The sequence below is a fragment of the Leptodactylus fuscus genome, chromosome 1 (genome assembly GCF_031893055.1).
Source record: "Leptodactylus fuscus isolate aLepFus1 chromosome 1, aLepFus1.hap2, whole genome shotgun sequence".
NCBI classification, from domain to species: Eukaryota; Metazoa; Chordata; class Amphibia; order Anura; family Leptodactylidae; genus Leptodactylus; species Leptodactylus fuscus.
This window is the reverse complement of record NC_134265.1, coordinates 136,748,549-136,764,313: the sequence shown is the minus strand read 5'-3', so window position 1 is coordinate 136,764,313 and position 15,765 is coordinate 136,748,549. Positions and strand designations below refer to the sequence as shown.

General features: G+C 38.3%; 1 protein-coding gene across 1 annotated transcript in view; it reads right to left on the bottom strand.

The window, feature by feature from the left end:
- The window catches only part of AUH (AU RNA binding methylglutaconyl-CoA hydratase), a 171,807-nt gene that overhangs the window by 12,432 nt on the left and 143,610 nt on the right, over nucleotides 1-15,765 (bottom strand). Inside the window, exon 7 of the mRNA XM_075277261.1 lies at nucleotides 2,476-2,663. Coding sequence (XP_075133362.1) covers nucleotides 2,476-2,663 — 188 coding nt within the window. The remainder of the gene's footprint in view (nucleotides 1-2,475; nucleotides 2,664-15,765) is intronic.

Sequence of the window (15,765 nt, the reverse complement as noted above, 5' to 3'; positions counted from 1 at the left end):
CACTTTGCTGACACCTCTGACACACATCCACCAGCTCCAGTTTTTAGCATCTGTTAGTAGGTGCAGCTTAACCAATTCTGGCACAGTTGGAATTTTTTCTCTAGCACTCACCATTCCTTAGCTGCTAGTTTTGGTGCCTGATATGCTGTTTAGGCTCTGTACTGTCAGGAGGGCAGTGTCAGGTAGGAGTAGACAAGGGGTGTGATACTGAGCTCTGACACTGGCTGCCTCTGATTGGAGCTCTGAGTCACATTCCCTGCCTTACACTGCCCTTCTGATATTACATTTCTTAGATAGCACAAGGAGTACAAAAACTAACTGCGCTTGTTGCTCGGGAGCTTGTGAGGGTCAAAGAAAAAACTCCATTGTGTTAAAATCAGTGGAACAACATCTATTAACAGATACTAAGAACTTGAATTGGTGGAGCTGGTGAAAGGACCTCTTTAAAGGGGTAAAGTCCAAAAGATTCAGTTAAAAAAAAATATAATTCCAAAAGGTGAACTGTGGACACTGAGACACCTTGGTCTTGAAAGAAGTTGTTACCCCGCTTTGACTAGAAAACAATAACTCTGCTCTAGTGTTCCTGGCTCATCTATGTATTGCATCTTTTACCAGTAATATTAATGGCTGGCTTATAATCCTGTATTTCTCCTGTAGTGACCATACAGTATGAAAAAAAATAAAAAATGTGATGATGAGACGACCTATCACTTATATAATATCTAGGAATGTACTACTGGATACCCATAAGATACTGAACATGAAAACTCTGGACAGGGGATAACCTACTGGTACCTTCTGGGAAGTACTAAGAGACTATCTAATAACTCATGACAGGAGTGTATGTGGATATCCACCTTACAAACGACACCTCTAACTGTACATAAGCCACAATGTATTCTGGATATATATATATATATATATATATATATATATATATATATATATATATATTTTCCTAACCAGGCATACAGGCCTAGCCACAAACCAATAGGTGTGACTGCTACTTCTATTCTTCTCTTTCTTCATAGCACAGCTGTATGCAACTAGAACTGGCAATGGACGGGTTAATCTACCTAATATGGAAAGCAACATACTAGGGTTGCAAAACCATTGATAACACCTTTACTTTCCCAATTTCATTATTAAATTATATTTAGTTGTCTAATGGATAGAGATAAGCACATTAGCAAATGTTACTGAGTGTACAGCATGTTCTACATCTGTTTGTTCCGCTCCGAATGCTTCCCTGTAAATCAGCAAAGAACTAGATCTGCAATACAGAGATTTATCTAGAGCAAGCCATAATCTGCAGAAATGTCTGGACTGCATAGGAAGGCATATTCCTATATGCATGAATTTATAGAAGAGGAAACAACCTATACACATATGCACATAAATTTGCTTTAGGAAAAATTACATCACTTTGCCTTGGTTTCGCCCCACGTGAAGAACCCAGTGTATGGTCAGCGATGCCCGTATGAATTGGTCTGGGCCAAATTATCTATCATGCCTCCTTAATAGAGATGAGCGAACAGTAAAATATTCGATATTCATTTCGAATAGCCCCTCAATATTCGACTATTCGAACAAATATCGAACCCCATTATAGTCTATGGGGAAAAAATGCTTGTTTCAGGGGATCCCACTCTTCGACTCAGGAGAGTCACCAAGTCCACTTTGATACCCCAGGAAATGATGCCAACACCTCTGCAATGCAACTGGGACAGCAGGGGAAGCATGCCTGGGGGCATCTAACATGCCCAAGTCACTGTATTACATCGGAATCCCTGCCAGCTTGCGATATGTGGGAGCTAACTTTTTCCCATAGGAAGGCATTGACCGGCGTTGATTGGCCGAATGCCATACAGAGTACAGCATTCGGCCAATCAACGCTGGTTCTGCCGGAGGCTCGTCTGTGAGGAGGCGGAGTCTAAGATCGGACCAGAATGGGGACTGCTGTGGACCGATCATAGACTCCGCCTCCTCTGGCAGAACCAGAGTTGTATGCAAGAGTTGTACGCAATTTTTATCGAATATCTATTCGATCGAACAGTGTTCGCTCATCTCTACTCCTTATCTATGGTGCCTGGGTAATTTCTTACCATCAACATATAAAGCAACTGACAGGTCCAAACTGATACAATCATAAACATGAAGAACATAGTGAAAACTTCATTATAATGCAGTCAAAAGTAAAAAATTTAATGATACAGTGAAGAAGCATACACTCATATTAACTACATGCAATTGTAATGTTAGGGGTCATAGAAGGACAAAACCTATTCTCACACATGCAGAAATAGAGTTATCAAGTACAGCCTCCCTCCTGCTGGTGTTGGTCCTCTGCTTTATCTGCATCCTGACAAACTTTATGGGGACACCCCTCTGTACTGTCGATATACGCCCTAATAACATACTAGCAGGTATAAAAATGCATTTCCAAGTTCAGTAGGTTCTTAACATTGTTATTACCTGAGATATGAATTCTCTAGCTAAAGCAACAGCTCTTTGGTAAGCTGCGTCTCCTTCCTCATTTTGTTCTATAACATGGCTGACCAAACCAATGGACTTTGCCTCACTGCCATCTAAGACACGCGCAGAGAATATAAGTTCTTTTGCCAGAGCAACGCCAACTGCACGTGGTAGCCGCTGTGTTCCTCCTTAAAAAGAAGAAAAAAAATGACATTTATTTTTAGAAAACATGGACTATATATAGTGACTGCTAATTTCCTATTAATCATGCGGTAAGGGAAAAATGCCAATTCTAGTTACAAACTGACAAAATAGAAAGATTTACATAATAAGGAAATACCATCTTCATAGCAAATGATGTGGGCTTTGAAGGGCGTAGGCATAGATATCTAAGACGATCCCTTGTAACAGTACTTCCTGTGGTATTAACCATGAGATTTAAGTTATGTAATGAAACCCAATGTCTGATTCCATGATGCTTTAACCCTTCATGACATCTCCAAAGCCATTTCAGAGAAATAAATGCATCAAAAAGTGCATGCAAGATTTCAGCTATACCTAGCACACCATAGAAATAACTGAGCAGGGGTTACATGAGAGCGTCACAGCCCTCTCCTCTATGATCAGTGTAAGGCAGGAATAAGAAGAGTAATGTGATGAGTTATAAACTGGTTATACACAAAAAGAAAGTTGGCTGTGGTACTTCTGATAGATTGATGGAGGGGGGTGGAGGGAGAATAATACATATACGCAATCTCACCAACAGCTGGACTGTTCCTTAGGGCACCATAAACCACCAGAAATCTTTTTACTAATTCCTTCACCACGTTAAACTACCACATATTTTACTTTGCTTCCATTCCTTTACCATGTTTCCTCTAACCTCTTTTCTACCCTAGCTCACCACTAAACCCGTAACCACTCTGGATAACCACCCTCTTCACAACCTTGGACTTCCATTGATCTTTTCATTCACTTTAGCGCCATTTCAGACCACCTGTGAGGTATTATCGTATACAGAGAGCCTGCATCTACCACATACCATGCACTACCATACCGTAGCTGGTGCAACAGAACTGCAAGTCACCTGGAAAGAAAACTATTAGGCTTTGGCAATGCAAAGTGGCATGGCTTAAAGATTTTTATTCCGATACCAAACACACCGCATTTGTCTAATGTGATGTCGTAATCCAAAAACCAACTCCAGATCACCAAGGACACTGAATGTAACTGACAAATATGTCAACTCATCCTGGTTTTCCAGGAGTCTACTGGGTTTGAGTTCTTCTCAACCAGTGGATAGTTACTTTTACCCAATGCCAGATCATTAATATCCACTGCACTCTGACATCACTTCCCTGTGGTAAAGATTATTGAGGAGATTGCCTGGAGATCCCTCCATCAACTTAAAGTTTTTTTCTCCATTAAGTGCAGGGTGGGGCTTGAACTCAAGAATTAGGAGTATGCAAGGTTGTCACCCTACTGTAAGGCTAAGTCCCCACGTAGCAGGGACTTAGTGCCAACTTTCTGCTTCCATTATACCTATAGGGAAACTGCAACTTATTTTTCTGCAATGTTTGGATGGGATTAGTTAGGTACTATAAAATACTGCGGTCTTTGACGCTGTGTTTACACCAGGTGGGGCTTCAGCTTTAAAACAGGTTTTTCTCTTACTAAGCTTCTATAGGATTTTTTGTTTCCCTGCATAATGTGTTGAAGCTTGGCAAGAGAAAAATCTCCCATTTAATTTCTTTGCATAAAGCCGTACCTAAAATACAATACAAGGAAACAAAAAAAAACAGAACAAAACACAATAAATGTATACACACACACAAATTATAGATATTGTATATACAGATATATATATATATATATATATATATATATATATATATATATATATATATAGTGGGGAACTGCTCAGGTAGATGCTTGGTAGCACTGCAGGAAACAGGGACATAGACACTGGGTAGCACACAAGTTCAGGCTTTATTCACTTGCAGTGCATTAATTGCCTTTGCAAAGGCACAAATAAACAAAACAAAACCTTCTTGGTTGAGACCTAAACTGAACACAAACAAACTTTTCCCTGTCTATACAGGAGACAGGCTACCAGGCTCCCACCAACAACAACGGGTGGCACAGTACCTGCTCTGTAGATTCAGTTTGGACAGGTCAGCTCTGTCAGTTTGGTGCCACACTTCCCAGTCCTCACACACAGACTTTATCAGGCCTTGATTACCCAGCTGACCTCCCTGGTGTGGGTCTTTACCATACACCCTTTAGGTGCCTGGCTGGAATGTACCTGTCTTCCCCGACCACAACCTTCACTCTCTCACAATACATACATATATATATATATATATATATATATATATATATATATATATATATATATTTTTTTTTTTATTTATTTATTTTTTTTGTTTGTTTGTTTTTGGAAAAAAAAATAATGCTTTGGCATAGTAAACATTAGTGACTTTTACCACAATCTGTCATTCGTGAATCACCCAAAGTGTATAGATAATAGGTATGTACTACATTTACTCTAAATAGACTCTAAATTGGACAATGTGGATTAACTTTTAATACTTTGAGTCGAATGATAATAAACCAGCCAGAATACTACTTATCATTATAGTATTCAGTTACAAAACTCTTCTCTAAAATATGTACATATTTAGTATATTGGCTTATAGTTAATGAAGTATCCTTTTGCAAATGTCATGGGTCGGCACACCCAACCTACTGGCTTACTTCTGAAGAATATGGGCAGGTAAAAGTGTCAGGCTGTGAAGATGGTGACGTTATGCAATGGCATCTTTGCTATCTATGTAATATTTATTGTGCTTGAGCAAACAAGACAGCCTAGAAACTTATGGTTACTTTTTTTTACTTAATTCCTTAAGTAATTTAAACATCATGGTTTCATTTTCATAGTTGACAATTTAACCAATTATTGGCACACATTTTGGTATATGTGTCCTGAATAATTAATGAAAATTTTCTCTGACGTTTTTGTGAAAAACAACACCTGTTTCAACAAGCATCTTTATATGGTCAATATTTCCATTGAGCAAAGGTAAAGAAAAAAACTGGAATTTAGTTAAGGATGCAAGAAATCTTGAACGTTAAAGTGAGTTTGTCATCAGAACAATCTACTTGAGCTACTTAAATATAAGTACAATCAGCCAAGGTTCATGTGAATAAGATACTTTATTTGTGCTTCCGAATCAGTGTCTCCATTGCCGAGACATTAAGCTTTTTCCTGATATGTTAATTAGATGTTTAGTTCAATGAGGGTGTCAACATTACTCTCATAGATATAGGCTGTCCAGCTCCTATTCCCTCCATCCCACTCTGCTTTAACTGACATGTACATTGCCTGGCCCTGTCATTCATAGCAGGGAGATAAGATACATCATGGCCAAAATTATCTTCTCTCCTTTCTGTTCTCCATGCTTAGTGTGGCATACACAGCCACGCAATGCAAAGATTGAGTCAACTTCTCTCCTTTTTATCTGATTTCAGGTGTGATTTTTATATTAGAAAAGAAAAAATGCAAGAGGTTAGCTCACCCTGAAATAGACGTCCCCGGTGCACGACCCTGTCTCCTGACTCCTAGGAGCTTCAAAATTCTTTGGAAAACCACATATCAAGAAGGATCCGCAACATCTTGGGTACGTATAAAATTTAACCTTTAATCCATGAATTAAAAATTAGCCCCGATGGGCAAACAAACAAAATAACTAATACATAGTACAGTGCAGAAAAAAGTCAGAAAGGTGGATAAAAAACCGCAACTAACGCGTTTCGGGGTCCTTAAAGCCCCTTAATCATAGTGCTCTCCGTCTGTGTGTTTTCATATCATATATATATACGCAACTGAAACTTGCCAGTAGCAGTGTGGGTGGAACAAAGGCTAATTCATTGATTAATAGCACACTTGTTTGTGCTAGTTGTTCCTGTGTATGTAACAAACCAAATAAAGTTTGACCAAAGCCGTATGTTCCAACACCACGAACTGCCACTAAGCAGTATAATATTTGCATAAATATCAAAAAAAAAAAAAGAATAAAACCTATAAAAAGAACATTTAGTATATGCAAAAGTGAGTTAATGCAAGTTTAAGTAAGTAGAAATTTACAATGCTCATTGTACGATAACATGGACAGCTAATGGTTATATTCTAATGACATTCATACATATAAAAAATCTCTATCATAAAAACCATTAATGCTGAAACACTTGAGAATTAGACAACTATACCTCAAGATATCCGAAAAAAGCAAAAATTGCTTTGATCTCCGAAAGTGGTTTTGTTTGCAACTACTATCAATATGAGTTTGGATATGAATGGGACAAAGGGGGGAATGTAACATGAGTCAAGCGGTCACGTGATCTAAAATGACCAATCAGCAAAAGTCACGTGATCAAGGGAGGAGCCAAGAATACGCTAACAACGACTCACTAGCAGTCCCGTAGAATGAAGAGACCTGCAAGGTAAGTGAAGTAGCGTAGATGTAATTATAAAGAACTATATATAATGGAGAGAAGAAAGAACACTGCCGATCTCTGGATTTAATACTATTTGCAGCAATTGTCAATCGTAAATAAATGAATGAAACGAGGGATGTGTAACATGTATAAAAATGATCGCATGATCGAGTTTGGCCAATCCGCTGAGATCACATGATGGGAAAGGACCAAAAAAATTTCTTGTCAATATACGGTAATGTTTGTATTAGTAAATGAGGGCCAAATCTGATTTAATATTCATACCGGAAGGTTGACGACAACCGAACCTGAGGATCCATAGACCCTCTTTTATGTGTAACGTCTTCTTTCTATCTCCCCCTCTGATGTTTTCTGGTATTCTTTCTAAACCCCAAAATTGTAAAGATTTTACTGATCCCTTATGTACATTCATAAAATGTCTTGAAGCTCCTGATAACCCATCTGAATCTACTTTTTTACTGTCTCTTATATGTTCCATTATTCTAACTTTTAAAGGTCGTGTAGTGCTGCCTATATAATCCAATTTGCAATCTAAACATTTGATGCAATAGATTACAAAATCTGAATTACAGTCAATGAAAGACCTCAGATGTACCTTAAAATTAGTAACAAAACTGCTCAGTTCATTGATGTTGGTAGTATATTGGCAGCATCTACACTTTAAAGTGCCACATTTACCCGAGCCTGTGGTGCGGATTCTAGAGCACGCCTGTGAAGGGGAAGAAGAATGGAGGTAGCTAGGAGATAAATCATCACCCAATGTGATACCTTTTTTGGGGACAAAATGTACTCCTGGTTCTAAAATGGTTTTAACAAGAGGATCTAGTTCCAAAATGGGAAGGTTCTTTTCAATGATGTTTTTTATTGCCTTAAATTCCGGACTAAACTTGGTAGTAAATTTGATGGATGAACTATTTTCAATGGGCTCTGTAACTTTTTTCTTGTCCAGAAGATCCTCTCTTGTTCTATGTTTTACCTTATCTAGAGCTCTATTAAGAGACCATTTAGGATATCCCCGATCCATCAAACGTTTAGAAAAAATCTCTACTTTCCCTTTCAAAATCTTCCTCTTCATTGCAAGCTCTTTTGGCTCGTATAAATTCCCCCATGGGGATACCCCGAATCGTGGCAGTGGGATGGCAACTTTCAGCTTTTAAAACTCCATTCCCAGAAGTTGGTTTGCGATATAATTTAGTAGTAACTTTTCCCGTCTCAATGTTACCCACCAAGGTGATATCCAAAAAATTAATAGAAGAAAAGTTATGTAAATGAGTAAAACTTAAGCCTGTACAACTACTGTTAAGAAAAGAAATAAACTCTGGTATGGGCGCTACATCTCCATCCCACACAATGAGGATATCATCGATGTAGCGCCCATACCAGAAAATGAATGAAGAAAAAGGATTATGAGGTGAGAAAATGCATTTCTCTTCCCATACAGACAAAAACAGATTTGCTATAGAAGGAGAAAAGGGGGCCCCCATGGGTGCCCCCTTAATCTGTAAGTAAAAGGTGTCTAAAAAAACAAAATAATTGTGTTCCAGTAAGTACGATGTAACAAAGAATGAACTCACACATGACTGGGGTATACATACTGTATTTGTATAAATGTATGGCCAACGATTCAAGAGCAGCCCCATGGGGGATACTGGGGTAAAGGGCAGCTACGTCACAACTCAACCAAGACATGGTAGAGACCCACTCAAATTTATTGAATGTTCTCAAGACTTCCCGGCTATCCTTGATATAGCCTGGAGTTCTTAGAACTAAAGGTTGTAGGATCCGGTCCAGCCAAATTCCAAGTCTCTCATTAAGAGAGTTACGACCCGAAACTATTGGCCGTAAAGAAATAGGTTTAGTGCCTTTATGGATTTTCGGCAAACCATATAGGGTGGCTGTTGTAGGAGTAGGGTTATTTAGGAAAGTTTTTTCAATTTCACTTAAAATACCCAAAGCCACCCCTTCGTCCAATAGTCTAATTAATGTTGTTCTAAATTCAGTTGTAGGGTCCTGTTTTAATTTTCGATATGTATTAGTATCATTAAGAACGATGTGACAACTAGAAACATAATCTGGGTAATCCATGATGACGGGCCCCCTTTTCTCCTTCTATAGCAAATCTGTTTTTGTCTGTATGGGAAGAGAAATGCATTTTCTCACCTCATAATCCTTTTTCTTCATTCATTTTCTGGTATGGGCGCTACATCGATGATATCCTCATTGTGTGGGATGGAGATGTAGCGCCCATACCAGAGTTTATTTCTTTTCTTAACAGTAGTTGTACAGGCTTAAGTTTTACTCATTTACATAACTTTTCTTCTATTAATTTTTTGGATATCACCTTGGTGGGTAACATTGAGACGGGAAAAGTTACTACTAAATTATATCGCAAACCAACTTCTGGGAATGGAGTTTTAAAAGCTGAAAGTTGCCATCCCACTGCCACGATTCGGGGTATCCCCATGGGGGAATTTATACGAGCCAAAAGAGCTTGCAATGAAGAGGAAGATTTTGAAAGGGAAAGTAGAGATATTTCTAAACGTTTGATGGATCGGAGATATCCTAAATGGTCTCTTAATAGAGCTCTAGATAAGGTAAAACATAGAACAAGAGAGGATCTTCTGGACAAGAAAAAAGTTACAGAGCCCATTGAAAATAGTTCATCCATCAAATTTACTACCAAGTCTAGTCCGGAATTTAAGGCAATAAAAAACATCATTGAAAAGAACCTTCCCATTTTGGAACTAGATCCTCTTGTTAAAACCATTTTAGAACCAGGAGTACATTTTGTCCCCAAAAAAGGTATCACATTGGGTGATGATTTATCTCCTAGCTACCTCCATTCTTCTTCCCCTTCACAGGCGTGCTCTAGAATCCGCACCACAGGCACGGGTAAATGTGGCACTTTAAAGTGTAGATGCTGCCAATATACTACCAACATCAATGAACTGAGCAGTTTTGTTACTAATTTTAAGGTACATCTGAGGTCTTTCATTGACTGTAATTCAGATTTTGTAATCTATTGCATCAAATGTTTAGATTGCAAATTGGATTATATAGGCAGCACTACACGACCTTTAAAAGTTAGAATAATGGAACATATAAGAGACAGTAAAAAAGTAGATTCAGATGGGTTATCAGGAGCTTCAAGACATTTTATGAATGTACATAAGGGATCAGTAAAATCTTTACAATTTTGGGGTTTAGAAAGAATACCAGAAAACATCAGAGGAGGAGATAGAAAGAAGACGTTACACATAAAAGAGGGTCTATGGATCCTCAGGTTCGGTTGCCGTCAACCTTCCGGTATGAATATTAAATCAGATTTGGCCCTCATTTACTAATACAAACATTACCGTATATTGACAAGAAATTTTTTTGGTCCTTTCCCATCATGTGATCTCAGCGGATTGGCCAAACTCGATCATGCGATCATTTTTATACATGTTACACATCCCTCGTTTCATTCATTTATTTACGATTGACAATTGCTGCAAATAGTATTAAATCCAGAGATCGGCAGTGTTCTTTCTTCTCTCCATTATATATAGTTCTTTATAATTACATCTACGCTACTTCACTTACCTTGCAGGTCTCTTCATTCTACGGGACTGCTAGTGAGTCGTTGTTAGCGTATTCTTGGCTCCTCCCTTGATCACGTGACTTTTGCTGATTGGTCATTTTAGATCACGTGACCGCTTGACTCATGTTACATTCCCCCCTTTGTCCCATTCATATCCAAACTCATATTGATAGTAGTTGCAAACAAAACCACTTTCGGAGATCAAAGCAATTTTTGCTTTTTTCGGATATCTTGAGGTATAGTTGTCTAATTCTCAAGTGTTTCAGCATTAATGGTTTTTATGATAGAGATTTTTTATATGTATGAATGTCATTAGAATATAACCATTAGCTGTCCATGTTATCGTACAATGAGCATTGTAAATTTCTACTTACTTAAACTTGCATTAACTCACTTTTGCATATACTAAATGTTCTTTTTATAGGTTTTATTCTTTTTTTTTTTTGATATTTATGCAAATATTATACTGCTTAGTGGCAGTTCGTGGTGTTGGAACATACGGCTTTGGTCAAACTTTATTTGGTTTGTTACATACACAGGAACAACTAGCACAAACAAGTGTGCTATTAATCAATGAATTAGCCTTTGTTCCACCCACACTGCTACTGGCAAGTTTCAGTTGCGTATATATATATGATATGAAAACACACAGACGGAGAGCACTATGATTAAGGGGCTTTAAGGACCCCGAAACGCGTTAGTTGCGGTTTTTTATCCACCTTTCTGACTTTTTTCTGCACTGTACTATGTATTAGTTATTTTGTTTGTTTGCCCATCGGGGCTAATTTTTAATTCATGGATTAAAGGTTAAATTTTATACGTACCCAAGATGTTGCGGATCCTTCTTGATATGTGGTTTTCCAGTGATTTTTATGTTGCCCACACCTGTTACTTGACACAGGTGAGTTTGCAGGAGCATCACATGCTTGAAAAAGTTATTTACCCATAATTTTGAAATGGTGCTAACAATTTTGTCTGGCCCATTTGGGAGTTTTGTGTGAAATTTTATCATTTTTGATTTTTTTTTCTCAGTTTTTTTTTGTGCTGTTCTAATACACACAAAGGAAATAAGTATGTGTATAACAAAACGTGTAATTGCCATCATTGTCTGGGAAAAATACTTCATTTCTGGGATGCCAAAACTAATGGCCATGACTGTAGCTCTATCTAGGGACAGTGAGGCAATGGTTATGGCCACGGTGTACCAAACAGTTCATCACCATTGTTAATTAAAAAAAACTAATAAATCAGGAACAGAGAAATGGATCAGGAAGCAGAAAAAAGCTTTTTTATTCACATGAACCCTGGCTGGATGTGCTTATAGCTCAATAGGGTTTATTTGGGTGACTGACTCCCTTTAAGAGATATCATGCTTTTCTCATCTACTTTTAAACGCTCCATGCAAGTGGATGCATTAAAACATTAATCTTACAGTATATTATATTTTCTGCAAACAGTAGTTTTTGCAAGGAGAGTTCACAGACATACCTACACATGCACATATTGGACCTTGACACTAATTAGGCAAGTCCTGCTAACAACAACCATCCTTATCCAGCATGTCAGCATAAGCACACTTCTCAAATCAGAGGTTACAGATAGCAGTCATGTGACTGTATATGATGTAATGTTAGCATTCAGAATGAGTCATCTGTCCCATAATTGATGAGACTGTTTAGGTGTTAAATATTATATATTTACAATATTCTCTAGCAGACATGGGGTTAACACTCTACTGACATCATAGTCTTATATTTTGGGTGCATGGGTGCGGTTAGAGTAGACCATTTTAGAAATCTCCTTACATAGCTACAAGATGGAAGGTAACACCCACTCTCATGAATATAAATGAGTAAGAAATACACATGTCTGGGTCTGTCTTTGGGAAGACCAGGGGAAGACCAGGAGGTCTGTCTTTGGGAACACCAGGGTGGGTGGTCCAGGCAGATGGACATCCATGAACGTCGTAACCAGCCCAAGTCCACCAACCAGATGACAAGCATGAACCAAGCTGTAACTACAAGATATCCAGATGATTTAACTTCTCTGAAGATGTAAGCTATTGACAATTGACTGATATTTGTGTTATTTGGACATTTTCCCTGTTCCTGTGTTTTCCTTCAAGATATTAATAAACCTCTACACTGATTTATAACAAGCTGACTTCTTCCTATCGTGGACAAGGCCAGGTCCGGATATTTAACAGTGGACACAAGTCTCACCGGCAAATACAAGATATTTAACATTAGGACCGACATTTTTTATGCAAACTTACATGATAGCAATACTGTACACATCTTAATATACAGTATTTTTAAGCAACATTATCATTGCCAACTATAACATGGTGGAGGAGTTCAATAACTTCCATGCTAAATAGATTTGAATTTAGTGTTACTAAATCCTATATGTAACTAGCTATACAGTAAGTATTAAAACATTATAGCTGAGTGGAAAATAGAGGAGTCATATGTCCTCAGTTGAAGGTTTCAACAAGTGCAAACAGTACTGTCAGAAATGTGGAAAGTACCTAGACTTTTCCCTTATTAGAAAGTGAGTTGCAAAACACAGTTACTGAGAAATACTTCCTTATAGAAAGCTGGGTGGTATAAGCCCAGTCTAGGAGATGTCAAATGCTTTATAATCATTAATACTGTAACATGTAAATATAGTCAAATATTTTATCCAAAACTATTACGCAACTCGTACCAAATATGTTGTAAAAATAAAAGGTTATCACAAATCTAATAATATAATAGCTTTTATAAAATTGTACTTTGATGGCAGCACGGTGGTTCAGTAGTTAGCACTGCAGCCTTGCAGCGCTGGAGTCCTGGGTTCAAATTCTGCCAAGGGCAACATCTGCAAGGAGTTTGTATGTTCTCCCCTTGTTTGTCTGGGTTTTCTCCCACACTCCATACTGATAGGAAGAAACCCCCCCCCCAAAAAAAATTGGACTTTGGAAAAAAGTACATACTTCTAAATATACGTACTCTCTTAAAGGGGTCTTTCCACTAAAAGTATTTATCTTGTATCCATGTAACCGCTGAGACCCCCACCAAATCTTAGAATGGGAGGTATTCAGCCTGACAGGCACAATCATTCAATTAAATGCGAGTGCTGTAGGTAGCCGAAGTAATGACATCTGACAGTACACCAGTCTTTTTTTTTTTTAATGTAGATTGTGCGCTCCATATAGGGATCACAATGTACTTTTTTTTCCCCCTATCAGTATGTCAGTAGAATGGGAGGAAATCCATGCAAACACGGGGAGAACATACAAACTCCTTGCAGATATTGTTCCTGGCGGGACTCAAACCCAGGACTCCAGTGCTGCAAGGCTGCAGTGCTAACCAATGGGCCACTGTGTTGCCCACAGTACACCATTCCTGAGCTATCAATGCTGTGAGTGTTGGTGCCTGATATGCTATTTCGGCTCTGTACTGCCAGGTGGGCAGTGTTCGACAGAAAAAAGTAAGGGATGTGATCCTGGCTGCTTCTGTTTGAAGTTCTGAATCATGCCCCCATGTCTGCTCCTGTCTTACACTGACCAAATGACAGTAGAGAGCCTAAGTAGTATATTAGGATTGGTGGGGGGCTAGAGAAAAAAAATCCAGCTGATCTGAAATCAGTGGAGCAGAACCTGTTAACAGTCAAGAAAAAGTTCCAGCATCCAACGGCAATATTATCCAAATACATGTAAAAAATGACCTTTAACCACTTCAGTACCGGGCCAATTTGTGGTCCAGGACCAGACACATTTTCGGGTTTTTTTTGTATGTCTCATTCGACTCATTTTTGCGTCTTTTTTCGGGGACACATAGGGCTTTATTTTTATGTTGTTTTTACTTTCGAATGTGTTTTAATTTTTTTTTTTTATATCCGGGAAAATATAAACATAATAGGAGGGAAATTGTGTCTGGTTTTCACTTTATTATTATTTTTTTTTATTTAATAGCACAAAGTGCTACTGAAAAACTTTATAAAATAGTTTTTCCTTTCCGTTACAGTAATTTTTATTTTGTATGGTGTTGTCAGGGGTGGGGCTATAACCTTTACTAACGGCGTTTTATTAGCATATTATTTTATTTACATTTTTTTTTACTTTTTTATTATATTTTATTTATTTTTTTCAGATTGTGTCCCCATAAGGTCATAAGAGACCTTTGGGGACATCTGATCACTTTTTTTTTTTGTTAGGGAGGCTGACTTCCCTTGCAACAGAGGCTGCTACATTTAGCCTCAGTTGCAGGAGGAATACAGCCTCCTGCATGCTGTTCTTTACACTTAGGGCCCCTTCACACGGAGTTTATGCTCCGATGATTCAGACACGTATACACGAGCGCTTCAAAACACATCCCATTCACTTCAATGGGAGCGTGCGTAAAGCCGGCTTTACACGCGCTCCCATTGAAGTGAATTGGATGTGTTTTGAAGCGCTCGTGTATACGTGTCTGAAACAGCGGAGCGTAAACTCCGTGTGAAGGGGCCTTTACAGAGCTGATCTGGGTCCTGTAGGGCCCAACAGCTCTTGTAAGACACTGAGCCTGGCGGATCACGTGACCGCCGGGTCAGAGGGCAGCTGCATCATGGCGGCGCCCATAGCCGTGTATACAGCGCTTATTGAGCGCTGTACACACAGCGATCGAGAATGCAGGGAAGGGAATAAACCTTCCCTGTCATCTCTCTGGGAGCTCCGGCTAAAGTTACAACTGGCTCCCAGCTTCAGCAGCTGCTGTGTTCTGATTGGACGTACCGGTACATCCTGTCAGAAATAGGCAACCACTTTCAGTATGTTTATAGTCTATGGGCAGTCCAGAAGTGGTTAATGTATATGAATAAAAAAGGTAATCTGTTAAATAAAAAAGTGAAAATAAACATGAAAACAGATTAAATGAAAAATAAATCCATTAAATGTCACAATTTAGTAACAGAAATTGCTACTATATGGTGAAATTATCAATTGTGATAAACTGAAAAGATGTATACAATCAATCAACATTAACAATGAGGGAAGTTAGCAAGTCATACACTCTATAATACTTCAGTTAAAAAGTTGCAAAAATGTGCATTTTTTGGGGGGGTTTATTTGTGCAAACTTTTTGTGACTTTTTACACAACATACTTTTGTAACGCGAGTTGGAAAGTGGGCAAGGTTAGTCTGATAAACATGATATGTATAAAATTTC